This window comes from Lutra lutra, chromosome 8, assembly GCF_902655055.1.
Source record: "Lutra lutra chromosome 8, mLutLut1.2, whole genome shotgun sequence".
NCBI classification, from domain to species: domain Eukaryota; kingdom Metazoa; phylum Chordata; class Mammalia; order Carnivora; family Mustelidae; genus Lutra; species Lutra lutra.
Genome location: NC_062285.1, coordinates 124,153,447 through 124,181,183, shown reverse-complemented (window position 1 = coordinate 124,181,183; position 27,737 = coordinate 124,153,447). Strand labels below are relative to the sequence as shown.

At 39.0% G+C, this 27,737-nt stretch overlaps 1 protein-coding gene across 1 annotated transcript in view; it reads right to left on the bottom strand.

Annotated features, from left to right (window-relative positions):
- Nucleotides 1–27,737, bottom strand: part of ANO4 (anoctamin 4) — a 462,190-nt gene that overhangs the window by 169,045 nt on the left and 265,408 nt on the right. The window contains exon 7 of the mRNA XM_047742883.1: nucleotides 26,182–26,340. Within this exon, the coding sequence (XP_047598839.1) occupies nucleotides 26,182–26,340 (159 nt within the window). The remainder of the gene's footprint in view (nucleotides 1–26,181; nucleotides 26,341–27,737) is intronic.

The window sequence follows — 27,737 nt, the reverse complement described above, 5'->3', positions numbered from 1 at the left end:
AAGTCAGACACAGAAAGACAAATGCCATATGATTTCACTTATATATGGAATCTAAAAAACAAAACAGAAACAGAATCATAAATACAGAGAACAAATTGGTGGTTGCTGGGGGGAGGATGAAGGGGATAATGAGGTACAAACATTCAGTTATAAAATAAGTCATGAAGATGAAAAGTAGAGCAAAGAGAATACAGTCAATAATATTGTAATAACATTATATGGTGACAGATAGTAACTACACTTATGGTGAACGCAGAATAATGTATATAGTTGTCAAATCACTATGTTGCGCACCTGAAACTAATATAACATTGTATGTCAACTAGAGTTCAATTAAAAAGCAAACAAACAGTGGTAGAGGTAGGAAGGGCTACATAGTGCTACCACATGCTAGGAAATATTTTTAGGGTTTTGCACACATTAAATAATATAACCTTCACTAAACCCTATGAGGCAAGCATTACTGTTAATCCTGATTTGTTGCACACAGGAAACCAAAGCACAAAGAGGTAGAGTACCTTTGCTAAGGTCACAGAGTAAGTAAGGAGTGGAGCCTAGGTTCTCATCCAGGCAGCTGGACTGAGGAGAGCTGGGGCTCATGTGAATGTATTTTCTCATGGATTCAATTCCAATGTCATTTTATTTTTTGGAAAAAATGCTTAGAGACACATTGGAATCCAGCGAATAGTGCATACAGTTCCCTCTATACGTCTTTTTTTTTTTAAAAGATTTTATTTATTTATTTGACAGAGAGAGATCACAAGTAGACAGAGAGGCAGGCAGAGAGAGAGAGATAGAGGGAAGCAGGCTCCCTGCTGAGCAGAGAGCCCGATGCGGGACTCGCTCCCAGGACCCTGAGATCATGACCTGAGCTGAAGGCAGCGGCTTAACCCACTGAGCCACCCAGGCGCCCCCCCTCTATACATCTTAAAATGAATGTAAGGCCAATAGTAAAAACAAATATGAAACCCAGTTCTTCCCCTCACGATGTGTATTTCTGGGCACATTACTTAGCTCATGAGCCCCCATTTCCTCATTTGTAAAATGGGGATAAAAATACACACCTTGCAGGGTTGTTCTAAAACTGATATGGTTGTGCTTTAAATGGCTGAATAAGGATTTCTTCTTGCTCCTAGAGTTCCTGAACGCTTGGTGGACATTCTGCTAACCCCTAGCTGATGCTGCAAGTTCTTGGTGGATCAGTAATCTATGCTCTGAAACTGATATAGAATTGTACATTTCTGGAGGGGTGAAGGGCTGGTGGTAATCACCAAGCAATTTCTGATCCTCTCAGCTGGTCTGCCATCTAGCCAGCTGTATGTCATGCCATCTAGCTACTTGCACTTTTCTGAGCTCCCATTTTCTCTGAAAAATGAGGGCGTACATCTCTAAGGAGATTTTTTTTTTCTTTTTTGCATTTTTATACTTGATTCCCTTACAGACACAGGACAATTTGTGAGTGTACTTCAAAAAGGCTCTTCAGCTGATTCTGATGTAATTCTCTCTCTACAACTCATGCACTCATGCACATACACACTGTCACTATGCCCTGATGGAGAGAAACCTCTGAGGTACTATATCTATTCCTAAATGGCCTCAATGTTCATTCCCCAAGAATGATGTTAGAATCAGCAACAGGAAATATATGTGTGAAAGGACTGCTCACTCCTCCTCAGCAGACCTTTAAATGGGGTTGTCCATTCATGCTCTAGTCTCATCTCCTTGTTTCCCTGGATGATCTCATCCCTTCCCAATGGCTTTCAATGTCACTTATCATCCAAAATCTCCCACATTCTTATCTCTGGCCCAGACCACTCTTCAGAGTTCCAGATCAGCCTAGCCAATGATCACCATGATACCTGCCCCTGGCTGTCTCATTGGCACATAAGACTCAATGTATCTAAAATGGATCCACTTCTCTGGCAAAACTGCTCTTCTCTTGAGTACCCCTAGATTCAGGAAATGGTAAAACCACCCATCAAGTTGTTCAAGTCCAGGAGTTGTCTTTGACTCCTCCTTCCTTACCCCACATAAAATTACTCACCATGTCTTATTGATTCTCCCTCTTTAAATGCCTTTGAATCTGCCCACTTCTCTCCATCTCCACTGCCACCATCCTCCTTTGAGCCACCATCATCTGTCTCCTCAAAGACTGCAACAGCCTCTTAGGGGGGCTCATTCCAATTCCATTCTTTTTTTTTTTTCCCTTCCCACTTCCATTCTTCCTTGCGTATTCTCACTGGCATCAGAAACACCTTTAAAAATGCATTGTGATCCATGGTTTCCTGTGGCTCTCCAGAAAATCACTAAAGTGGTTATTTAGTGCCACTCTTTCTTTCTCTACATTCCCAGTCACATGGGCCTTTCTTCTTCTTTCTTAATCACCAAGCTTCTGATAGTCTCAGGGTTTTCTCATATGCTATTTTCTCTGCCTGATAGATTCCAACTCTTTCAGGTGTCAAGTTGTTTGGTGCGTAGAATTTTAATATTATTTCCAAGATTCCCACCCTCCTGGTGTACTCATCTGGTATAACCTCCTCTCCTTGAGGGTATGTGGAACTTGTAAATATGAGGGGCTATCACTTCAGGGATAAGGATACTAATCTACTGACTTTAAGTTAATCACTAGCACAGATTGTCCTCAAGATCAGAGAGATTTTTCTGTTGGTTTTGAGGAAGTGAGATACTGTGTTTTAAGAGGGTCTATGATGGGAAGGAATCATGTATGGTTGAGAGAAGTTCCTCAGAAAATGGGGGTGCTGGTCCTACAACCTCTAGAAATTAAATTCTGCTAAAAACCATAAGAGAATCTTAAGCTCCAGAAAGGAATGCAGCCTGGTTGACACCTGATGTCAGTCTTATGGGATCCTGATCAAAAGACCCTGGACTCCTGATACCTGCAGAAACTATGAAAGCATAAACATAGGTTATTTAAAGTCTTTTAAATTTGAGGTAATCTCTTATGCAGCAATATAAAACCAATACAGGTCACATTTCAATGAGTTAATTCTGTAATTATGTATTACCCTGTTGTCTCTAGGAGACTGTTCATCTTCTCTACAGCTGTATTCCCAATACACAGTATGTTACTTAGCACAAAATCATTGAAAGTGAATGTTTCCTAAATTAATTTATGAACATCTTGGGATCTAGACTACAAGTGACTTTTTCACGTTGTTGATTACCTTCTTAAAACCCTATCAGAGGGATGCCTGGGTGGCTCAGTCATTAAGCAGCTGCCTTCGACTCAGGTCATGATCCCAGCATCCTGGGATCGAGACCCGCATCAGGCTCCTTGCTCAGCAGGGAGCCTGCTTCTCCCTCTGCCTCTGCCTGCCACTCTGCCTGCCTGTGCTCACTGTCTCTGACAAATAAATAAATAAAATCTTAAAAAAAAACCCTTATCAGAAAAGATTCATCTTTTTCCTACCACAAAGGTTTCAAAATGGCTTAAACACATGAGGAACTGAAGTAAACACTCCTCTAGGTCATAATCAGGAGATACAGCACTAAGGATCTAAAGCCTGATCTTCACACAGTTCATCAAAAGTTCTCGCTGTTGCCATTAAGTGAACACCAATGCAACCTACTCTTGGTTACTCTGCATCAATCCTGGTGATCTCTACATCAAGCTTAGGAAACATACTTCATCAGGATATCTGAAGAAAATCAATGTCTGGTCTATCAGTCAAGATCAGCTAAGTGATGCTGCAACAACAAATAACCCCAAATATCAGCAACTTAAAATGGTAGAGCTATATTGTCAACATGGTAGCTACTGGCCACGTGTGGCTACTGAGCACTTAAAATATATCTAGTCCAAACTGAGATGTGCTGCCTGTAGAAAATATACACTAAACTTTAAAGACTTAGAATGTCTGAAATAAAGAATGTAAAATGCCTAATTTCTATATGGATTACATGTTTAAATAATTTAGATCTATTGTATTAAATAAAACGATTATAATTAATTTGATTTTTTTTTTTTTTTTTTACTTTTCACGTGACTGTTAGAAAATTTTAAATTACGTAATTTTTATTGGCTGGTGCAATGATAAAGGTTAATTTGTTTTTGCTACCTATTCATTACAGGTCAGCTCACTTTAATAATTCAGTAATTCATGATGATGGGCCACTGTGCCAGAGGGAAGGAAGATCTTGGAGGATCTCATAAGGACACATGCCACTTCTGTGCCCATCCCATTGGACAGAAATAGTCATTTGGATCCATTTGTCTATAAGACCATCAGGAAGAGGGATTATATCTGATGAGTAGTGCTAATTAATACACACTGGTATGGAATAGCCTTCCTCCATCACCTACTTAGGATCACAGTAAACCGAGTGTGTAAAGCAAATGTCTTATCTTCCTCACAACATAATGAATCATAAAGTCATTCAAACAAATATTATAAAAACTAATCTTAACTATATCCCAAGCACTATATTGGACCCTAGGGATATAGAGAAACCTGACACATGTTCTTGCAACTCAGGGAACTCACATTTTAGCAGAGCTATTATTATACTAACTATAAATAATGTGATGGATATGAACAGAAGTTGGTTTAATGTCCTATGGGAGGACAGGAGTGAAAATGCTCCCTTTGTGGATGCTCCCTCTGTGTAGCACTAAATCTCTCCTTGGAAGTAAGCAATGTCATTTCTGATCTACATAACCTGAAAAGTCCTTTCACTTGTTACAGATCATCGTAACATTGCCCTCTTCCTTCAAGGTAGCATATTAGATAAGTTGAACATGAAGACATCTATATCATCACTATTATGCTTTATATTAACATAAATGATCAACCCACTGATAACTATTTACAGTTATGACTTAGTCAATAACCCATGTATCATTATGCCCTTACTAAATTACAGTGATTAACAGTCATAAAATAACCATGACCCAGAAAGGACAGATGCACGGGGTGGCTGCTGCCAGTGAAGAAGCAATTTAACTTTGGAAATACCTTCTAATGAGCTTGGAAAGGTTATGATATCCTTCCTAGGCCTGTTCTATTTATCTTTTGGTAGAAATGCTAATCAAAATTGGAGGATTGAATAATAGGGCACAAGGCTGTATAGCTTTCAAAGTGATTTTTACCTAAAGGTCATGAAAAATTTGTCAAGAATGAGGTTCATATGAGTTTTGATAACAAAGAAATGTATCTGATAGATTTTACCTAACTCATATCAGCATTATGCCAGTGAGGAACTGATGTAACTTCTTTGCCTACTTTATAGAACTAAGGTATCTACCTATCTATCTACTGGCCTATAGATATAGAGATATATATGTTATTAGGTATTATATAATATATAAATATTAAATAGATTAAATATTAGATGATATAAATGTTAATATATTAAATAATACATTTGAAATCATGTTGTGTGGATTCCATTAATGTGTCCCTAACATTAGGTTCTCTTCTCCTTCAGGGAAAATGGTCTTCTGAGCTTCCTGGCTCACTGTGGTAGGCTAGAAGCATATCATGAGCTCTGGCCATTGAGCTGTGTGCAGAGCCTTGAACACTGCTGTGTGAAGCTTCCCTGCTAACTATAAAAGCAGTCTCTTTCACCCCCCCCCTATTATCTGGAGATCAAGAACTAAATGCTGTTGCCTTATGCCTCTAAGATGACAAAGCCTGGAGTGACATGTAGAAGTTATATAAAGATCTGTGTGGAACTTCACGAGATCACAAGGAGATCTAGAAGCAAAGGGAACTCAAGAGCAAGACTGAGGATGCTCTACCATTTGGAGATCAAAGAGAAGAGGTAGGCAAGAAAGGGAGATTGAGAAAGAACCAATCAAGAAGGGAGAAAGCAAGGAGAGCATGACATGCTCCAGAGCCAAAAGAACATTTTTTTAAGGCACAAACAATAAACTATGAGCAGCAATGCTGCTGACAATGTCAGTAAGATAACAGACAGCATGACTGCTGGATTTGGTCATGACTGACACTTATGAAAGCAGTTTCTGTTGAATGAAGGAGAAAGCTCAGGCTGAGTAATCCTAAAGGAAAATGGTAGGTGAGAAAGTGGAGAGAGTGATACCAGACAAATCTTTCAGGAAGATTTTCTGTGAGGTGGAGAAGAAAAATGAGGCATTCATTGGAGAAGAACATGGGGGGTTAAGGGATTTCCCTCTTTAAGATGTGAGTTAACATGAGCATGTTTGTAATGACTGAGAAGAGAGCAAAAACTGATGATGTTGGGGCACCTGGGTGGCTCAGTGGGTTGAAGCCTCTGCCTTCGGCTCGGGTCATGATCCCAGGGTCCTGGGATCAAGCCCCACATTGGGCTCTCTGCTCAGTGGGGAGCCTGCTTTCCCCTCTCTCTCTGCCTGCCTCTCTGCCTACTTGTGATCTCTGTCAAATGAATAAATAAAATCTTAAAAAAAAAACTGATGATGTTGAAGAGAGAGGAGATGGTTACACGAACAAGGTCCTTGAGAAGGTGAAATGGGAAGGGACATAGCACATAATAAAAGTGCTCCTGGGAAGCGGCAGACACTCATGCATAGCAACAGAGGGAGGCAGGGATAGGGACAGATGCAGAAGATCCTACCCAACTGCTTCTGTTCTCTTATCAGAGCATAAGCAAGGTTATCAGGGAAGCCTGTGTGAGTGGTGTTGGTGGTAGGTGGAGATACAAAGGTGAGACAGTCAAGGGGTGAGAAGTAGCCAACTCCCTCATCTATTTAGTCTCTGGTCAGATGTCACCTTCAGGGAGCCCCCTACTCAATACGCTATTTAAAATCAGAATTCCTTCACCCCCAGGACTCTCCTATCCTGTTCTACTCTTCCCTTTGCCGTATCATTTACCACCTTCTAATATACTATGCTATTTTCTTATTTATTATGTTTATTGTTCACGGTCTCCCGCATTAGAATGTGAGCACCATGAGGATAGGGCTTCTTTGTTTTGTTCACCAATGTTCATGATGATGGTGATGAAATGATGGTTAAAAACATGACTGGGACAATTACTCAACAGGCACATTATCATATTTGATGTACTTCCCAGTGACAATTTAGAACACTTACATTCATTCACAGCAAGCTTCAGTTCCAAATATTTAAGTGTTTACTTAGACCTCTTTTTCCCTAAAAAGACTTCATTTTATCTTTTTTTAAAGATTTATTTATTTATTTTAGGGAGGAGCAGAAGGAGATGAAGAAAGAGAATCTCAAGCAGACTCCACCGCTGTGCACAGAGCCAGACATGGGCTGGGTATCAGGACCCTGAGATCATGTCCTAAGCCAAAATCAAGAGTTGGATGTCCAACCAACTTAGCCACCCAGAAGCCTTAAGAGACTTGATTTTAAAGGGAGATAGAGGTACAACTTCACTGAGTATAAACGGGGGGGGGGGGGGGGGAAGAAAATCACAAACTAAAATTCAGTACTGAAATGTTGATTACTTTGTTTTGCCAACTAAACAGAGTGCTGTATGACATAATGAATCAAGACTAGTAGTTGTGTCGTGTTTTGTTTTGTTTTGTTTTCATTTTACTAGAGTTTGTACAGAGAACTGCAGGGTGGGAGAACTCTTCCAGCCATCAGAAGTAACAGGAGATGCCTCAAACATAACGTATACCGTGTTATCCATGAGTTGCTGAACGAAGTACTAGATTTCAGAAGAACCCAAAGGCACTTATTAGTCTGAAAAGCTGAATCAAGGCAGCTTCAAATGAATGCCGAAATGATTTACTGCTGTGCAGTCCAAAATAATATCCTGGATAAACCAAGGAACCTACAGACTGTGGAGGAGGAGAGGTCCCAAGAGGAGACATAATGCAATTCTGAAACACTAATGGACATGAGGTCTCACTGTGTGTAATTTTCTTTCCTGACTGCTGGACTGCTAAGGTCAAGGGAAATAGCTGGTAGTACAGTTTCATTCTTCTGCTTGCTCTACTCCCAGCCTTCCATAAAGCTGTTTTTAATTTCAATGCATGTAGAAAAAGTCAGAACAGAGGAGAACAGAAGTTAAAAAAAAAAAAAAAAAGAACTCTAGTAACAAACATCATTTTCTTAGAAGACCTTCATAGTCTTTGTTTAAATTAAATCTGCAGATAATAGCTGGCACCATTGGTTTACTAAAACTCTGGGCCAGCAAGAAATCCAGCAATAAGATTACTCTATTTATTTATTTTTTTTTAAAGATTTTATTTATTTATTTGACAGACAGAAATCACAAGTAGACAGAGAGGCAGGCAGAGAGAGAGAGGAGGAAGCAGGCTCCCCGCGGAGCAGAGAGCCCGATGTGGGGCTCTATCCCAGGACCCTGGGATCATGACCTGAGCCGAAGGCAGAGGCTTTAACCCACTGAGCCACCCAGGCGCCCCAAGATTACTCTATTTAAACAGAAGCACAATGTGATGGATTTGGTTGCAAAGAAGCTAAATAATACTAAGACCCTTTAAAAAATAACTAGGGGTACCTCTGTGGCTGAGTTGGTAAAATGTCTGCCTTTGGCTCAGGTCATGGTCCCAGGGTACTGGGATTAAGCCCCACATTGGCCTCCCTGTTTGTGGAGTCTGCTCCTCCCCCCTACTCTCTGCCCCTTACCCTTGCTCATGCTCTCTCTCACTCTACTTTTTCTCTCTCAAATAAATAAATAAAATATTTTTTAAAAAATAACTAAAAAAGGCCTAGCTGGCTTATATCAGTCCAGTTATTAAGGCTTAGGAAAACAATTATATCTGACATGAATTTTATTCAGGGGAAACTGCTGAATGAGCATAAATAATGTGAAAGTCAAGAAGAAATGATGATCCAGGCACTATGTTAGGCTCTGTGGGGGAAGCCCTTGCAGTCCTCATGAGATTTCCATGAACATTACATGGGGAAGCAGAGATGCACAGAGAAGCCCTGAGGCCTCAATCAGAAGTTATGCCTTTGCTCAAACTGTTCCCTTTCTGGAATGCCATGCCCTCTACTTCCCTGCTCAGTAAATACCTATTCATCTATTCATCCTTCAAGACCCAGGTCACTTCCTTGAACCTTCCTTCCTGAAACCTCTGGACAGAGTTTGAAGTTCCTTTAGCACTTTCACAGAAACTTTTCAGGCTGTATACCAATCATCTGTTTAATCAACGACCTCTCAACACACTGAGCATATTATGGGAGGTTGTATATTCCAAAAGATGGCCCTGACAGTACCTTTCATTCCACACATCTTCTAGAACATTTTCACTCTCCATCAAAAGCTAGAATCTGTCCCTTCCCTTTGATCCTCCTTCTGCAAATGGATATAGTAGAAGAAATGCTTCTGTGTCTAGGTCATAAAAATGCACTTCCGCCTTGTTCTCTTGAAACCCAGCCACCATGTGACAGGAAAGCCTGAACCAAAGGAGCCTCAGAAAAGCCTGTGGAGAGATCAGATGGAAAGGAACCAAGGCCCACAGCCCACAGGCCAGGTTGAGCTGTCTGCTAACAGCCAGCACTAACTTTCCAGTTCTGTGAATTAGCCATCTTGAAAAGGGGTCCACCAGACCCCTAGAAAGAGCTGTTCTAGCTGATACCCCAAGAAGCAGAGAAAAGCTATTCCTGCTGGCTCTTTTCAAGCATAGATTTGAGAGTAAAATAAAGGAGTGGTTTTTTTTTGTTTATGATTTTATTTATCTATTTGACAGGGAGAGATCACAAGTAGGCAGAGAGGCAGGCAGAGAGAGAGGGGGAAGCAGGCTCCCTGCTGAGCAGAGAGCCCAATTCAGCACTTGATCCCAGGACCCTGGAATCATGACCTGAGACGAAGGCAGAGGCTTTAATCCACTGAGCCAACCAGGCTCCAAGGACTGTTATTTTAAGCCACTAGTTCTAGAGTTGTTATGCAACAATAGGCAACTAGAACACTTTTTTATTTTTGTTTCTCCACTGCCTGGCACAGTGCCTAAAGTATGACAGACACTCAATAAACATATGCACGATGATCAATACACATCGCAAGAGTTGGACATGGTGGAGACGACCTTCCTCTTTTATTCCACCTGTGGGCAGTTGTGGGAGAAGGAGTTTTCAGCTTGTCTTTGCTTTGTTCTTTCACTTTCCTCTGCATTACAAATACATGGATGTCTATGCAGGCTTTGAGTTACTGTTTCTCAAATTAAAGATTTGGTCTTAATGAACTTAGCTCTGTTTTGAACAAACAGAACTATTTAGTGTTAGCATCAAAGCAAGGGTGTGGGTGTGGGGAAGGCACTGTGATTGTGGACAATTCCCCCAGCCATGCCCATGTGAAACACCGGAATGGGCTATCCCACCACCATCTTGGTGGGGGTGGTATTAAGGTTCATGATTTACAACTGTAAAACTATTTGGATATGATGGGGGCGGTGCTGGCAGCTTGGCACCTCTGCCCCTTCCTAAGGTCCCCTCCCTATTGCTGAAAAAAAAAGCTAGGACTACATTTTCCAGAATCCCCTTCCCTGTGGAAAGATGAGTGATGCTTAGGTGAAATCTGGAAGATAGAAAAGAAGCAGCTATTTTCCCACCCCTGGTAAGGAGTTAGAGGCAGTTGTATAAGTTATTTGTATAAGTTAAAGACAGCTTCAGTGAGTTTTTTGAGAATCATTTGTGTCATAGTCAGGCATTCTTGAGATCTCTGTAGTGGTTTCCAGACCAGCTCCTGGACCCACCCCTATGGTACTTCAGGAAGTAGTTTGTACTTCACTCAGTAGCCTTATTAGCAGTGCCATAAGCTTCAATATTGAACACTTCATTCTTGGAAGACACAGAATGGCTTGTCCTCATGCAGAACCCTAACTCTAAGCAATTACAAGCAGTAGGGAAGACATGAAAAGAAGAAATTTTGGTGTGTGTATAGACAAAAGGGTAGAAGAACTCAAAAGAGGTTGCACCAACAGAGGTGCAGCTAAACTGATGAATGGCAAAGAAAAAGTTAAGGAGGTGATTTGCAACCAGATCTGGTCTCCCCAAGGAGAGTAGGTTCAAACATTTGATTTATCCCAGCTCTGTGCCCTGAGAGAAGACATTTAGATGCAAAACACCCACGGTCCTTCCGACCCCTCCTCCAGCCAAATCCAGCTGGATCCCCTTCCTGTAGTAAACCCTCCCTAGTCAGTTTGACTTAGTCTTCCCAACCTCATCTCTGTCCACACAAGCAAAAATGCAAGACAAATGTAAAACAGTGGAAAACGCTAAACTGCCTCAGAGCGTAGGGCTTAGGAATGCAAATTCCAATTTCTCTGTGCTTATCAGCTCTCCCATTATTTTAGAGAACTTCTCTGAACTTCTGGAATGAACTAGTGACTCCCTCCCAGTATTCTTGCCTATTTTCTCCATAGTACTCATCACATCTGACATGTTTATTTATGCCTCTCTTCCCTCAATAAGAGCAGATACTCATTAGTTATTTGATGAATGAATAAAGAATGAATCCATATGGAAATGGAGTCATCAGACACTAACAACTGCTCTTAAAATATGCCTAAAACACAATAGGAAATGAGTTAAACCTTGGTCCCTGCCTCCAGGGACAGTGTTGCATCATCACTTTTGCAACCGAAGTATATCAGGCTTGGTTAATGAAATTCAGCATATAATTCATCGTTTTCAAAGTTTCCACTTGCAAGGATTATAGGCAGGAGACCATGAATTTATAGTTCTCTGGACTGCTTCAAAGCTTTGAAATTTCTACATCTCATTAATGAATAAGTATGCCATATCTCCAGTATATACTTTGAGTAGCCTTCAGCAATTTCATATAACATGCAGTAAAAACAACAGGAACAAAAATAACACCATAAAGAAAGGGCTTCAGTTCCTTTCAGAAGTGCAACAATGCAATGCCCACATTTGGTACAAAGTAAGGGATGACAATGCAAATTGTGTTTTATATCAAACAAGTTCAGTTTAGATCACTGAGGAAGTCTTTCAGATTATTTTGTCTTGTGGGATAATACCAACTCAGTTCTTCAGCTGTGCTTTGTATAATGGGTGTTTTTCTCTGTTAATATTATTCTGTGTCTAGCAAAGGAATATGCATGAATTGTAAGAAATGTGTATTTATTTAGATAAACTTTTGAGTAAGTCAGTTCAAGATAACTTTGTACTGGTCATCTTGACCTGGCAACAGAAGTGCCTAAATAGGCAAAAGCAATGGAGGCGATAATAATTAGGCCCTCAGATCTTTAACTGGTCTCAAAAAGTATAGTAAAAGTAAAGGGGTTGGTGGGGAGAAGAAGAGTGAGGAAGAGAAACAAAAGAGAGAGAAGAGAGGGAGACAGAATAAGACAGAGATAGAGAAGGAGAGAGGACTCCCCCACAATCTGATGGAACTGTCTTAAGAAGATGGAACAGTGAGAATAAAGACATGATTCTGATGGATTGATATGGAGCTTGTAATTGTAGGTGACACCAAAAAGGACTGAGCCCTGGCAATGAGGTAGGATTTACCACTCATATCTTTGCTACTTAACAGATCAGGGCAAGGACCCTCAGGCCAAGAGGTGATAGGGTTGAATGCCTGAGATAAGGAAACAGATGACCAGTGGTTGAAGTCACTCCCTTCATTATCAATACCTGTAGCAAGCATTTACCTAGCACTTAATGAGTGCCAGACTCTTACCTAAGCATATTATAGTGTGATAACTCCTTTGCTCCTTTTAATAACCCCATTAGAATTTGCCATGTTTGGGATGCCTGGGTGGCTCAGTTGGTTAAGCGGCTACCTTCAGCTCAGGTCATGATCCCAGGGTCCTAAGATCGAGTTCTGCATCGGGCTCCTTGCTCAACGGAGAGCCTGCTTCTCTCTCTGTCTCTGCCTGCCACTCTGCCTACTTGCGCTCTCTCTCTTTCTGACAAATAAATAAACCTTTTAAAAAGATTTTAAAAAAAGAGAATTATCTGCCATGTAATAAATGAAGAAACTGAGGTAGTAAGAGGTTAAGAACCTTACCTAGTTATTTATTTAACAAGTCATAAAGTAGTAACTGGATCCACAACCCCTGAAAGGCCAATGTTACCCTATTTTCCCCCTCAAATACATAGGTCTCTTTCTGATTCAAGAGTCTGATGTCAAAAGTGTTTAAATTAGTTAGTCCACATGAAATAGCTGCCTTTAATTCCTCTAGCTACCTCATGAACACTGCAACTATTTGATGTTGAATCAAAGGGTCTAACTCAGTGGTTCTCAACAAGGAATGATTTGGCACTCATCTGCTTCCCTTCCTGGAGATATAGGACAATGCTTGAAGACATTTTTTGTTATCATAACTTTGGGGGGGAGGCACTACTAGGATCTAGTGGACAGAGGCTAGGGATGCTACTAAACATCCCTTGGTATACAGGACAGCCCCTACAACAAAGACTTGCCCAGCCCAAAAGGTCAATAGTGCAGAAGCTGAGAAACCCTGGACCTAAATTGATTGGTGTTACCTAGACACAGCCATGGAAATCAGCTGTTCACTGACTGGGCAAAATTAAAATGTCCATGTGCATTTCTTCTTTCTTTATTTCCATCGAGGACCCTCATGAATTCCCTGGTTACTGGGATCTCAAAGTGGGCCATTCGAACCCCTCACACTTGTCAAAATCTCAACTACAAACTCATTATCAGTGGTAGTGAATGCTAATGGTGCCTGGCCCAGAAGTCAAGCTTCCATGAATGTGGGAGAATTATCTTTTGTCAAAAACGAACACCATCCACCTCCTACCACCTCCACAAACCTCAGCCAGTGACTAACATGGGGACCCTTGGTTTAAAAGTGACCCAGCTATGTGGTGCACTCTCTGCTGCAGAGCTTCCCTGTTGAATCAAAGAACACATTTTTGTCTTAGCTTTACTCCCTGACCTTTTCTACTTTCCTCACCTCCCTTTCTCCTGAGAGTACTCTGCCAATCAACTTTAGCAAAATCCTCACCTCAGGTTCTGCTTCTGCTAAGGAAAACCTAAATAGACTCCCTACTGAGCATAGAGCCCAACATGGGGCCTGACCCCAGGACCCTGAGATCATGATCTGAGCCAAAATCAAGAGTCAGATACTCAACAGACTGAGCCACCCAGGTGCCCCCTAAGATAGCATTTTTATAAAGGGGCAAGTGAAAGCATGCATCAACAATGGTACTCCCTGATCAAAGATGGCAACAGAGTAGGAGGGCCCTGGGCTCCCCTCATCCCACAAACAGGACTAGGTAACTATGAATTCATCCTAAATATCCCAGAAATTAGCCTGAATACTGACAGAACAAAGTCCACAACTAAAGGGAGAGAAGAAGCCACATGAAGAAAGTAGGTGTGGAGATGTGGTTTAAGACAATGAATTTTGGAACACTGAAAAAAATAAAAATAAAAATTAAATTAAATTAAAATAAAATTAAAAAAATAAAAATAAAATAAAACTAAAAAGAGAGAGAGAGAGAGAGAGAAACAGATCATAGGTGCTACAGAGGGGAGGGAGCTGTGATTGCAGAGAAGGGAAAGAGAAAGAGGAGCACACAAGGGAACACACAAGGAGAATATTTCCCCAAAGCCACTGGCTTGGAAAAAGAGTGGCTGAATTTTGTGAGATTTTGCAACCAGTAGGGCTTAAAATCTGGAGTTTTAAAGGTCAGTGGTCATAGCTGGGATAGAGCTCAAAGGGCACTGTCTTGTTCCTGGAGAGAAGGCAGGCAAATAAATTGGGGGCAGACTGTATGGAAATAGTGATCTGAAAAATGCCTGGGATGCACAGTGGGGAGATTGTTATTCTAGAGGCAGCATTGAAGGAGACAGGAACAAAGGAACTGGCTGGTGCCATTTCTGTCTCCAACCCCTGAGCATAAACAGTCACCTGATGGAAGCAGCTCAGCCCAGACACTGGCTGCCTAACTTGCTTACATCAACCTCCCCAACACACAAACACACACACACACACACACACACACACCCCACCCCACTCACCCCTATGCTGCTGTGGAACTGTCCTTCTCAGTCAAGCTCGCATCAGTTCCAGCATGGTGGACCCCTTTCCCCAGAAGACCAGCACAAAACCTGCTAACACCATGTCTCCTGCCCAGAGAGTTCTGCAGGGCCTCAGTTCTGGTGGAGTCTGTGTCAGGCCTCATTTCACAAGCAGACAAGAGCACACCTAGTTAAAACTCACCACAATCAGGCCAGGAACCAAACACTGCCTGCAGCCGGCAAGGAGAGTCTCTGCAGATGATCGGCATAAAGGATATAACACAACACAACACAACACAACAGCAGAGCACACACAGCACACACCAGAGACACTCCCTAAAGTGCCAGGTTCTGGGTACTCCATGATCTCTTTTTCATAAGGCCATTACTTTTAGGAGTAGGAAACACAATTGGTTTTTCTAACACAGAGAAGAAGGCAGAGACTTAGACAAAATGTCAAGATGGAGGAATTTATCTCAAAAGAAACAACAAGAAGGTCACCTGGGTGGCTCAGTTGGTTAAGTGTCTGCCTTGGGCTCAGTTCGTGATCAAGCCCCACATTAGGCTCCTTCTCCCTCTGCCTGCCTCTCTCTATGTCCCTCTCTGTCAAATAAATAAAATTAAAAAAAAAAAAGAGGAAAGAACGAACAAGATAAGGCTACAGGCAGAGATCTAAGTGAAACAAGTAACATGACTGATGGAGAATTTAAAATATCAGTCATAAGCATACTCACTGGGCCTCAGAAAAGAAGACATGAGTGAAACACTTACAACAGAGATAAAAGAGTTAAAAAAGAATCAATCTAGAGATGAAGAATACAATAAGCAAGATTGGAAACACATTCAATGCAATGAACAGCAGGATGGAAGAAGTGAAGGAACTGATTAGTGAATGACCTAGAAGACAAAATAATGGATAACAATGAAGTTGAACAAGAGAAAAAGACGAATTAAGTAACAATAGGATAGACCTAAGGAAATCAGTGACTCCATCAAACATAACAACATTCATATTACAGGAGTCTCAGAAGAAGAAGAAAGAGTAAAGGGGGCAGAAAATTTATTTCAAAAAATAATGGCAGAAAATTTCCCTAACCTGGGGGAGGAAAGAGATAGCCAGATCCAGAGGTAGAGAACACCTAACAAAATCAACAAAAGCAAGCCAAAACCAAGACATACTGTAATTAAATTTGAAAAACATAGTGATAAAGAAAAAAAATCTTAAAAGCAGCAAGACCAAAGAAGTCCTTAACTTAAAAGGAAAAATTTGTAAGTTTAGCTGGAGATTTCCCACCAGAAACTTGGCAATCCAGAAGAGAATGGCATGATATGTTCCAAGTGCTGAGTGGGAAATATCTGCAGCCAAGGATACTCTATGCAGCAAAGCTATCATTCAGAATAGCAGGAGAGAGAGAGTTTCCCAGACAAACAAAACCTACAGAAGTTTGTGAGCACTAAACCACCTCTACAAGAAATGTTAAATGGAACTCTTTGAGTGCAAAGGAGAGACCAAAAGTGTCAAAGACAAGAAAGGATCAGAAAAAAATGTCCAGAAACAACCACAAACCAAGTAATAAAATGGCAATCAATACATACCTATCAATAGTTATTTTGAATGTAAATGGACTAAATGCTCCCATCAAAAGACACCAGGTGTCAAAATGGATTGGGGAAAAAAAAATCAAGACCCATGTATATGTTGCCTATAAAAAACTCATTTTAGACCTAGAGGCAACTGCAGCTTGAAAGTGAGGGTGTGGAGAAACATTTATCACACAAGTGGATGTCAAAAGAAAGTCAGAGTGATATACTTACACTTATCAGACAAAATAGACTTTCTTGTTCTTGTATTTTTTTTATCCTGTTTTGGTATTAGGGTAGTTCTAGCTTCATGGAATGATTTTGAATGTGTTCCCTCTATCCCATTGTGTTTAAGATTTGGTAAAAACTGTCATAAATTATTATTTTTAAATGTTTGGTAGAATTTACCAATGAAATCATGTGGTCTTAGGCTTTCCAGTCCTGGGAGATTTTTGGTTCCTAATTCAACTTTCATTCTTGTTATTGGTCTAAAAAGATTTCTTATTTCTTAGATTCAAGATTCATGATTCAATCATGGTAACTTGTGCATTTTTAAGAATTATCCTTTCTTTTGTAAGTCATCTGATTTGTTAGTATATAATTTTTATAGTAATCTGTTATGACACTATGTATTTTCTGTAGTTGCCTATTGTATTGTTTCCTCTTCCATTTATCATTTTGGTTTTTGAGACTTCTCTTTTTTCCTCAGTTAATGTAGTTAAAGCACTGCCTTTTTTTTTTTTTTTTTTTTTTGGAGGGGCACTGGCTATTACTTTCAATGTTATAATTTGCTTATTCTGGTCTCTATTTTATTTCTGATTTTTCTCTGTTACTTCTCCTCTACTAAATTTCAGCTAAGGTTCTTTTTATACTTCTTTGTGGTGTTATGTTTATTTGAACTTTTTTTCTTAATACAAGCATATAGCATAAATTTTACTCTAACATCTGCTTTTGCTGTATCCCATAGGTTTTGGAATACTATATTTCTTTTTTCTTTTGTTTTGAAACATAGTTTGATTTGGCATTTGATTTCTTATCTGACCACTGGCTTGTGCAGTAGTATGTTGTTTAATATTTACATATTAAATATTTAATATTTACAGTGTAGATTTTCCAGCCTTCTTTATTGTTGATCTTTTGTTTTGTAGAATTGTGGTTTAAAACCATACTGGGTATGATTTCAGTCTTCTTAAATTTGTAGTATTTGTTATGCCTCTTTTTATGTGATTTAACCAGGGGATTCTTCTGTGTGTACTTGGAGAAAATCTGTACTCTATTTTTCTTGGATGGAATGTTTATATATATCTTTTAGAACAATGTGTTCTGAAGTATGCTTCAAGTAAAAAATATTATCATTGAAAAAATAATAAATTTAATTGAGGGTACTCTAAAACAAAGCATATCAGAGGGGAGGTGGGTGGAGGGATGGGTAAAATGGGTGAAGGGGATTAAGAACACCCTTATTATGATGAGCACTGAGTAATGATGTATGGAATTGTTGAATCACTACATTGTATACTTGAAACTAATATAATACTGTATGTCAACTATAGTGGAATTAAAATAAAAAACTTAATGAAAAAGCCAGTGGTAACCCCTGATAGACACTGTTATGGTCTGAATAACATAATATGTTGAAATCCTAATCCCCAATGTTATGATATTAAGAGATGGGATTATTTGGAAGGTTATTCGGTCAGAAAGGTGGAGGCTTCATGAATGGGATTAGAGCCTTTATAAATAAAAGAGACACCAGAGCGCTAGATCGCCCCTCCTGCCATGTGAAGACACAGTGAGAAGGCAATGGCTATGAACCAAGAAGTGGGTCCTCAGCGGAAACCAAATCTGTGGATTGCTTGACCTTGGACTTGCCAATCTCCAGAGCTGTGAGAAATTTCTACTGTTTATAAACCATCCAGTCTGTGGTAGTTTGTTACAGCAGCCTGAAGGGACTAACACAGAACTATAAAGAATCTCTAGGGCTTTGATGTTCAGAGAAAATCTGTTTTCTCTGCTCTTACGATTGCCCTTAAATTTCTTTTCCCTTTACCTCAACCTGAGACCCTTGGTAATACCTATGTGTGACATATAAAGAAGTAGAGATTATTAAGTAAAGTAAATTTCTCTTTCAAGGCCAGAAAACACTAGAGGACAGGAATTTGGATAGTTCAATTTGTCCTGACACTCATCATCATAGTTTTAACTATGAAGGAAGGAAGGAGTCCCTGTTTCTCTTCTCCTCATATCTCAGAGCTCTGGATCCTGAGAGAACATTTACAGCAACTAGCTGGATGTGGTTGTAGAACATAAACAGGGATTAAAAAGAGAAAGTGTAGTATGGGGAGGAAGCCTCTGTAGGTGAGAACTTCTGGGTGAAATTAGTTTTAAATGGGGAAATCTTTGTGAAATTTTCCCTTGAAGAGGGTAAAGCAAGATTAGGATGGGCGAAAAATATTTAGGTTTAGGTGTTTGTTTTTTAAAGCTCTGGATTGATCTATAACTTCATTCCCTGATGAATCCAAAACTAAATCATCTGGAAGGAGATAAATACCTGAACCTTGAGAATGCTAAACTTGTTACCTAATGTATTGAGTTTTTCCAAGAGCATTACAGATAACCATTAAGCTCATTAATGTATATACATTAGCAACAAATGGTCAGTTGATGTTACTATTCCTAATGGATATATTTTAAGGGACTTGTAAACTATAAGAAAAATTTCCTAAACTTTGCCTTGAAAAACTATTTTTAAAGTATTAATATACTTTATTCAGCTATTATAACTATAAAGATATAATAATAAATATTTATTAAATGCTTAAAATATGACAGGTATAAAGCTAAGCACTTGATATGAATTATCTCATTTAACTATCATAATAACCATGAAGTGTATGTCATTAGTTTCATTATGTAGTTGACCTAACTTCCCCAGGAGCACACAGCTTTTAATGTTGGAAAATAAAAACAAGCACTGAGAATGTCTAGACCCAGACTTTTAATCACTCTATTGGCTACCTATGAGTGTATAGCAGATCACATCATGAATTTACAGGCTTACAACATACATTGGGGATCTCAGAGTTTCTGTAGGTCAAAACCCTGGCACGGCATAGCTGGCTTCTCTGCTCTGGAGTCTCACCGGGTTCCAATACAACTCATGGTTAGGGCTACAGTCACATTAGAGGCTCAAGTAAGGAAAGATCTCCTTTCAAATTCCTCCAGTTGTTGGCAGAATTCACCTTCTCATGGTTGTAGGACTGAGGTCCCTAGTCTCTTGCTGGCTGTCAACTGGGAGCAACTCTTGACTCCTAGAGGCCATCCCATCTTTCTTTGTACCTGGCCTCCTTCACAGACTATCTTACAACCTGGTAGCTTACTTCGTTAAAGCCAACAAACAAGAGTCTTTCTAATGTCAGTTGACTGAGATGGGGTCATAAATACCATAACATAATCACAGAAGTGAATTTCTACTACATTTGCCATAGTCTATTGGTTAATAGCAAGTCACAAATCCTGCTTGCATTCAAGGGGAGGAAATTATACAAAGGTGTGAAAACCATGAGGCTTTAGGTTCTTCCACCACAACCACTAGGCAAGTAACAAAATGGAATCATGCTTGTGCCAACTTCTCAATTTTTGCTGAATGTGCACATGTTATTTACAATATTTTAATTTCCTATATTTCCTTAAATGAACTCACTTTTTAAATAATTATAAAAAACTTTTACAACACAGTCATATAGGAAAATCAATATTACTTGTCATGAATAGAAGGTAAAACCAAAGCAAAGTAAAATGTAAAATAATATTTAAAAAAAACAAAGATTTATAATGTACTATATATTTGCCTATACAGTCTCATTTAATCATCACAAATTCATAGTAAGCAATATCATCCTCCGTATTAAAAATATGGAAACTGAGATCCAGAAAAGCTTGGTTAGCCACTCAGGATGATGCAGCTTGTAAGTGGTTGTAACAAGATTCAAGTCCATGGCTAATGGCAGCCAAAGTGCACAGTCTAAACAGCACCCAACTTCATTATGAATCCCAACTTTCCTGGTTCTTTTTCCGAAGTCCACCTGTCCCCTCAGCCTTTCTCCTAATCTCCTCAACTCTGAGATCCATCTTCAAATACCAGAAATAAACACTATATATAAAAAATGAAGAGCAAGTATGCTCAAGTTTTAATCCTAGCTTTATTTCTTGTTGGCCTCATCCCCTGAGGCAAATTATTGCCTTGCCTCAATTGTCTCATCTATAAAATGGGGATGATAATAGTAGGTGCTTAATAAATGTAAGAGTTAAAATTTTAATACTGTTTTTGTTATAATTTCAAAGGAAAATATCCAAGGTGCCTAACCTTAAGTGTTGTGTATGTGATTATTGCAGTTAGGTTTTCGATCCTTCTAGAAATAAGTGAAAACTGGAAAAAAAAATTGACAGAATGTATTATTTTGCATTTTTTTGTGTTTTTAAAGCTTACTATAATTAATGACATTTAGGGGCAATGCTGTTGAATAGGACTGAGTGGATGGGATTGTGAACCCAAAGCTAAGAGTTCGTCTTAGCAAGGAACATGGTCAAGATACCCTTATCATGAGAGGGAAGATTGCATTTCCGGGCACAGATGCAAGCAAGTGGGTCCCTGCAATGGGTGGAACTTGTGGTCATTCTTTTCTTATTGCTCCAAGGGCATTGCACTGTAAATTCTTCCTTCATTCTCCTACAATGTTAATTTTGGAAAGTAAGTGATTTTTATTAACATGAAAACATGCAGTTATTTCTCCCATCTTAAATAGAAAGAACTCTTTCTTGACCCAACTTCTTACTCCAGTTATCACCCCATTTCTCTTTTCTGAAAGAGCTATTTATAACTTCTCTCTCCAAGTTTTCTCCTCCCATTCTCTCTTGAATATACCTTGGTCATGCTTTTGCTTCCACCTCCCCACAGAAACTTCCCTTGCCCAGCTCACCAAACTCTTCCATGTTGCTAAATTCAATTGCTGACTTTGGTCCTGATCTTACTAGTCCTCTCAGCAGCATTTGACACAATTGCTCCCCCCTGAAACTCTCTCCTCTAGGCTCCACACCCTCTGAGTTCCCTTCTGGCTTTCTGCTGACTCTTCTATCCTCCAAATTTACAACACAGGTGTGTCCCACAATCTCTCTTCCATTTATAGTCATTCCTTCAGTGAGCTCATCCCAGTGTGTATCTCCCAGAGCTCTCCGTATTCCAGGCTCTTCTGTCCTAGTCAACATCTCCACCACTGGAACACACCAAGCTTAATCTGTCTACAAGAGGATCCACTCTTCTCTGCATCTCTATAAATGATAGTTCCTTTCTTCCAATTCCTTAAATGAATGGCATGTAACAGATAAACAGCCTTGTGGCCCTTCTCTCTCACATCACTCACCCAACATACCTGAAATTCCCATAAGGTCTACTTTCTACTCTTCCCAACATCTCTGTTGTGTGCTTGACCAAGCCACCATCCTTCCTTCCAGGATCCTCGCAACAAATCTCCTAACTGATCTCCCTCCTTCTGCCCTTGCCATGACTCTCCTTTCCATAGCCTAAAATCACCAGGCAACCAGAGTGACCCTAATAAAATGGAAAACAAATCTTGTCATGCCTCTGCTCAAAACTGTCCAAGGATGCTCTTGTCACTCAAAACAGCTAAATTTTCCCAGAGACCACTAAGGCCTGATGTCATATGTCTTCCATTGTCTCTCTGGAGTAATTTCTTACTATTCTGCACCTTGTTCAGTGCAGTCATATTGGCCTCCTTACTGTTCCATGTACATGCCAGGAAATCTTCTGCCTCAGTGCATTTGAACTTACTATTCTCTTTTTATGAAAGAGAGGCCTACCCTCAGCAACTTTTACAAAACTACAAATCCTGTCCAACACTTTCTGCTTTACTTTTTCCCGCATAATGTTTATTGATATTTTATATATATTTACTTTTTAATTTTGTGCTTAAGTTCCAACAGAAAAAGGCTTTTTGTCTGTTTCATTTACTGCTAAGTTCCTAGTAATTGAAGCAGTGCCTGGCAAAGAGGGAGTGTATGTGTTTATTGAACAAATTAAGTATCATCAAAATGGTATGATTTATCTAATTATAATTATTTTGTAATGACCAATGATAGAAGTTTTCCCCCCAAGTTCTGCATCAGTCTAAAGAGAAAGAGCACTTCATTAATATAACTACTACTCACACATTCCAAGCAATTCAAAAATCATCCACAATTTGATAATTTATATGAAGGAAAATATAAACTTATTGATGATAATCATTTCAAAATAGGTACTAAAGGCCAATGACGGACATAAAATTTTAAATGAAAAAAATGTGAAATGGAAAATGTGTGTAAGTAAATATGTTTACCTTTAAAGGGGGGATTTCCTTAAATACACACTAAAAAAGCAGATGATTTGGACTTAAGGATACTTTATTTGGGAATTTTGCTGTGGACTGCTTTCTCTGGTCAAATATGAAAAATGAGTTACAGAATATTAAAGACCTAGGGTGCCAAAAGTAAGCACTGAGCTGCTGACTAATCAGACAGTGGCAAAGTTTTTTAGGGGGAGATTAAATTTGACTATGTCTTCACTTTTATCATGAATTAAAGATTCTCCAAGTTCTTTCTTGAAATTCAGTGTTAAAAGAGATAACGATTCTCTTAGTGTCAAAATGTTCAACTACAGAGCCTGTCTTTATTCATTTGAAGGGAAAACCCTCTCAGTCTATGAGACATGTTTTCTGTAATTGTTGGGCATCATGACACACAGCTAATGAAGAAAAACCACTAATCATAAAATGTCTGTAGTGTTAATCATTTCAGATGTAAATGGATTCATAGTAGGTTTCCAGGTTTTCTTTTTTCTTTTCCATCTTGAGCTAAGTTCCTTGTTTTCTGGGTAAAAGAGTGAAGTAACTTCTGGAAGCTGAGATAGCTATGAGTATTATTGTCTCTTGGCTGTAGCTGTTTATAAAACACTTGATTTAAATAAGAGTGCTTTTGATGGCTTCTAAATCTAATAACACAATGTAGATGCAAGTTTATTGTTCAACTAAGGGATATTTTATTTAATTATTTGTGACAGGGAAAAATTAATTTATCTATAATTTCCTGCTACCTCTCAGGCAGAGAAGAACCTGTGAAGACTCTTCTTGCTGAGCCTGCTGTGGCCATGAGAACACAAAGCAGAACTCAGAGCTGAATTAGAGCCAGTTGTGTCATGTATCCAAAAGACTGGAGCCGGACAGTGGGAAAGGCTGTTTAGAACAAAGGTTCCAGAAAGAGGAAAACCTAGCTGTTGGTAGTGGATAGAGGACTGTGGGAGGAAAGGAGATAAAGGAAAGCTGCCATCCGGAGAAGTAGTTTTGGAGGGAAAAGGAAGAAGAAATGCTTAGATAAGTTTTTATGAAGTTTTCCATATAGTGATATGACCATTTTTCTAATTGCTATTTTTTCTAGTATACATTAAACAAATACTTAGCTATTAAAATTTTTTAAAATGACAACCAAATAAAATGATCTTGTATGCAACCAAAATCATACAGCAATCATCTAGCACACCATGGTCAGCACAACTGGGTAACAAAAGGCAGAACAATTCTCTGCTACCTGCGTTAATTCCAGTAGATGAATACTGTAGCAGAGAAGATGTTTTAGGAGACACAGAAGATTTTCAATCTCTATAGTATTGGGTATTATTCAGAAAAGTATTGAGCTTTTTGAGTTTTAACTAATAAGTCATAAAATGGCATTAAATTGATCTAGGCAGAAGAAACCCCAGGAATGGAGTACATAGCTATGAAGCTTAAAATAGAAATCTCTCAGTAACTGAACAAAGCTGCCTAGTTTTAATGGGAATTAAGACTCTCTGACAGAGTCAGCATGGATCAGAAGAAGGACTTTCATTATTTAGGATCAGGTGGCAATTCACATTTCTTTATATAAAAATTCTGAATAAAGAAAAAGAGTAAAAGATGAAGGAATGATTTCCAAGGATAAAAATAAAGGGGTGCCTGGGTGACTCAGTTAGTTAAGTATCTGTTTTGAGCTCAGGTCATGATCCCAGGGTCCTGGGATCAAGCCCCATGCAGAAACCCTGCTTCTCCTTCTCCCTCTGCCTGCTCCTCTGCCTGCTTGTGCTCTCTTTCTGTCAAATAAATAAATAAAATCTTATAAAAAATAAAAATATTAATGCACTACCATGTTAAGAAAAGAGTATACAGTTGTCTCAATAAGCACTTAAAGAACAAGATTTATCAAAGATATGTTCTATGGGTAGAACAAAGATTTCCTGAAGCCCAAAAAAAGTAGAAACAACATATTTAACTCCGTGTGTTGCTCCAAGGAAGCCTCCAACTGAGATAGTCTTTGGAGAAACCCAGATTCACTTTCCTGAGGAGAACTTCTTATGGCCACTGTCATCTTGCCATTTTTTTTTTTAAAGATTTATTTATTTGAGAGAGAAGGCAAAAAAGAAAGAATGAGAGAAGGCATGCTCTCAGGATGAGGGGCAGAGGGAAAGACAGATAAAGGGAGAGAAACAGACTCTGCAGCAAGTGAGGAGCCAGACGTGGGGCTCAATCTCAGGACCCTGAGATCACAACTTGAGCTCAAAGCAAGAGTCAGATGCTCAACCAATGGAGCCACCCTGGCAACCTTGCCACTTTTCTAGTTCTCTTTTTGAAGATGTTCAGAAAAATACTGCTCTGTTTCATAAATTCTCAAGAGTTAAGGTCAAACAGATCTGGAAAAATCCCACATACCTAAAGTTCCCTAAGACCAGCACGCAACCCATGTGTACCATACAAAGAAGAACGCAGATGTCTGATTTCAAAATGTATCCCCTCAGCCTCGAGGAGCAGAATCAGAAGCAAACATTTTTAACTGCCAATATGTTCTTCTCATTGACTATGAAAAGCTCCAGAAGCTTTGCAACATGTTTAAGGAAAATCTAAGAAGAGTTATGTAATCTAGCTAACAGGGCCAAGTTCTATAAATGTGCATAGTATTTTGGGGTACACAATAATCTCATTGTGGGTCAGAGGTGTGGCTGGACCTCTGGTACCTTCCTTAGTAATTTTTCTCTTAAAAATACCAATACAGAGAAGGAAAGAGAGGAGTGTTTTACCAAAGCACTGGTAAGGTTAAATCTTGAGTTATGGAACTTGGTAGACACCTGAATGTCTCTTAAAATGGAATCATTTTCTAAAGTCCAGCTGTTTTTGGCCAATTCAGCGAGACAGTCTCTCCTGGTACATGATGCCCAAGCTCATTATGTTTCCTGAAATGTCAAAAGAGGCTCCAGAGTAGGATGATTGTGCTTTATCCAAAGTTTTCTTAAATCCATGTAATAGAACCCTCCCTTCCCATAGACAGAGAAAATGGGCATAGGAACTCAAGTAAATCATAATACTTCGAAACAATTCATTTAATCAAAATAGAGTATTTTGATTTTCATGGAATCTTTTGGCATTAAAATGCTCTCAAAGGCAAACTGTGCTTCAAAAAACTAATTATTGGAACATCCCCAAACACTGCAGACTGGCGAACTCCAACCAAATGAAATGTTCAGTTAACATAACAAACATAATATAAATTGCCTCTCAATATGAATAGATACATTTGTGTTTCTTCTCATCCAAGCAAACTATTTACCTCTTTCTCCATTTGTAATCCTTCTGCTCTAATATTTCTTTCAAATACTTCTCTCTTTTCGGTCTGTGGGTTGGATTTTCTGTACACAAGAATATAGTCGATTCGACACTTTCCATCTCTGAAGTAAAGTCCATTTGATTTGTTTTTTTCTGGCACTGTCTGCACACAGAAAGGAAGAAATCATTAAGACACTCATAAAAATGGGCCTGAAGTAATATTAAAGAATTATAAGAAAACGAATTTTTCACTGTTTTACCAAGATCACATTTTTATTAATGAAAAATGTAAACAGCAGGGAAGAGAAAATAAAAATTGGAAAAAGAACTGAGTGAAGTAGATAAAACTTAAGACACCTAACAATAATACCAAATGTTGGCAAGGATGTGGAACAACTGAAAATGATCATATTCTAAAAGTGAGAGTGAAAACTGATATACTTACTCTGGAAAACACACTGGCATTATCTTGTAAAATTGAACATATACATAACATACAAGCCGTAACAAGAAAAATCCTTATTAAAGCAACTAGGAGGGGTGCCCGGGTGGCTCAGTGGGTTAAAACCTCTGCCTTTGGCTCGGGTCATGATCCCAGGGTCCTGGAATCAAGCCCCGCATGGGGCTCTCTGCTCAGCAGGAGCCTGCTTCCTCCTCTCTCTCTCTGCCCTCCTCTCTGCCTACTTGTGATCTCTGCCTGTCAAATAAATAAATAAAATCTTTACAAAGAAAAAAGCAACTAGGAGACATGTATATGACTATCTATAGCAATATTGTTCATAAGAGTAGAAAATAAAAAATGTGAATCAACTTAAATGTCTATGGACAGGCAAAGAGGTAAAAAATATTATAGGACAGTCATATGGTGGAATATTATGCAACAATAAAAATGAAGACATTGGGAGATGGAGAGGAGAAGTGAGTGGCAGGGGTGGGGAATTGTAGCGTGTGACAAATCATGAGAGACTGTGGACTCTGAGAAACAAACTGAAGGTTTTGGAGGGGATGGGGTAGGGGGTTGGGTGAGCCTGTGGGCGGTATTATGGAGGGCACGTATTGCATGGAGCACTGGGGGTGGTGCATAAACAATGAATTTTGGAACACTGAAAAAAATTAAATTAAAAAAGAATGAATGACCTACAGTTACATCTAATAGCAATATTAAAACAATATTAAAACAATAAATTTAAATAATATTGACAGGAAAAAAAAACAAGTCACAGAAGACTTCATGTTACATGATTTTTAATAAAGCACAAAATAAAATGAATCTAGAAAGAAGTTGTTAAGGCTATATATGTGCATGGTAAAGCTATTTTTAGGGCAAGAGAATAAAAAAAGCAGTGACTGAGGAATATGGTAGAGGGATGGGATTAAAGTTGCTTTGGTGGTCTTAGATTTATTCTAGTTCAACATTCCTCAAAAATTTTGCTCACAATAATAATAATTTTGCTCACAATAATAATAAAAAAAAGTTTTACTCTGTGATATCTGTGTGCATATATAAACATACCAAGTATCTGAGACAAAAGTTCACAAGATAATACTTATCCTTTCTAC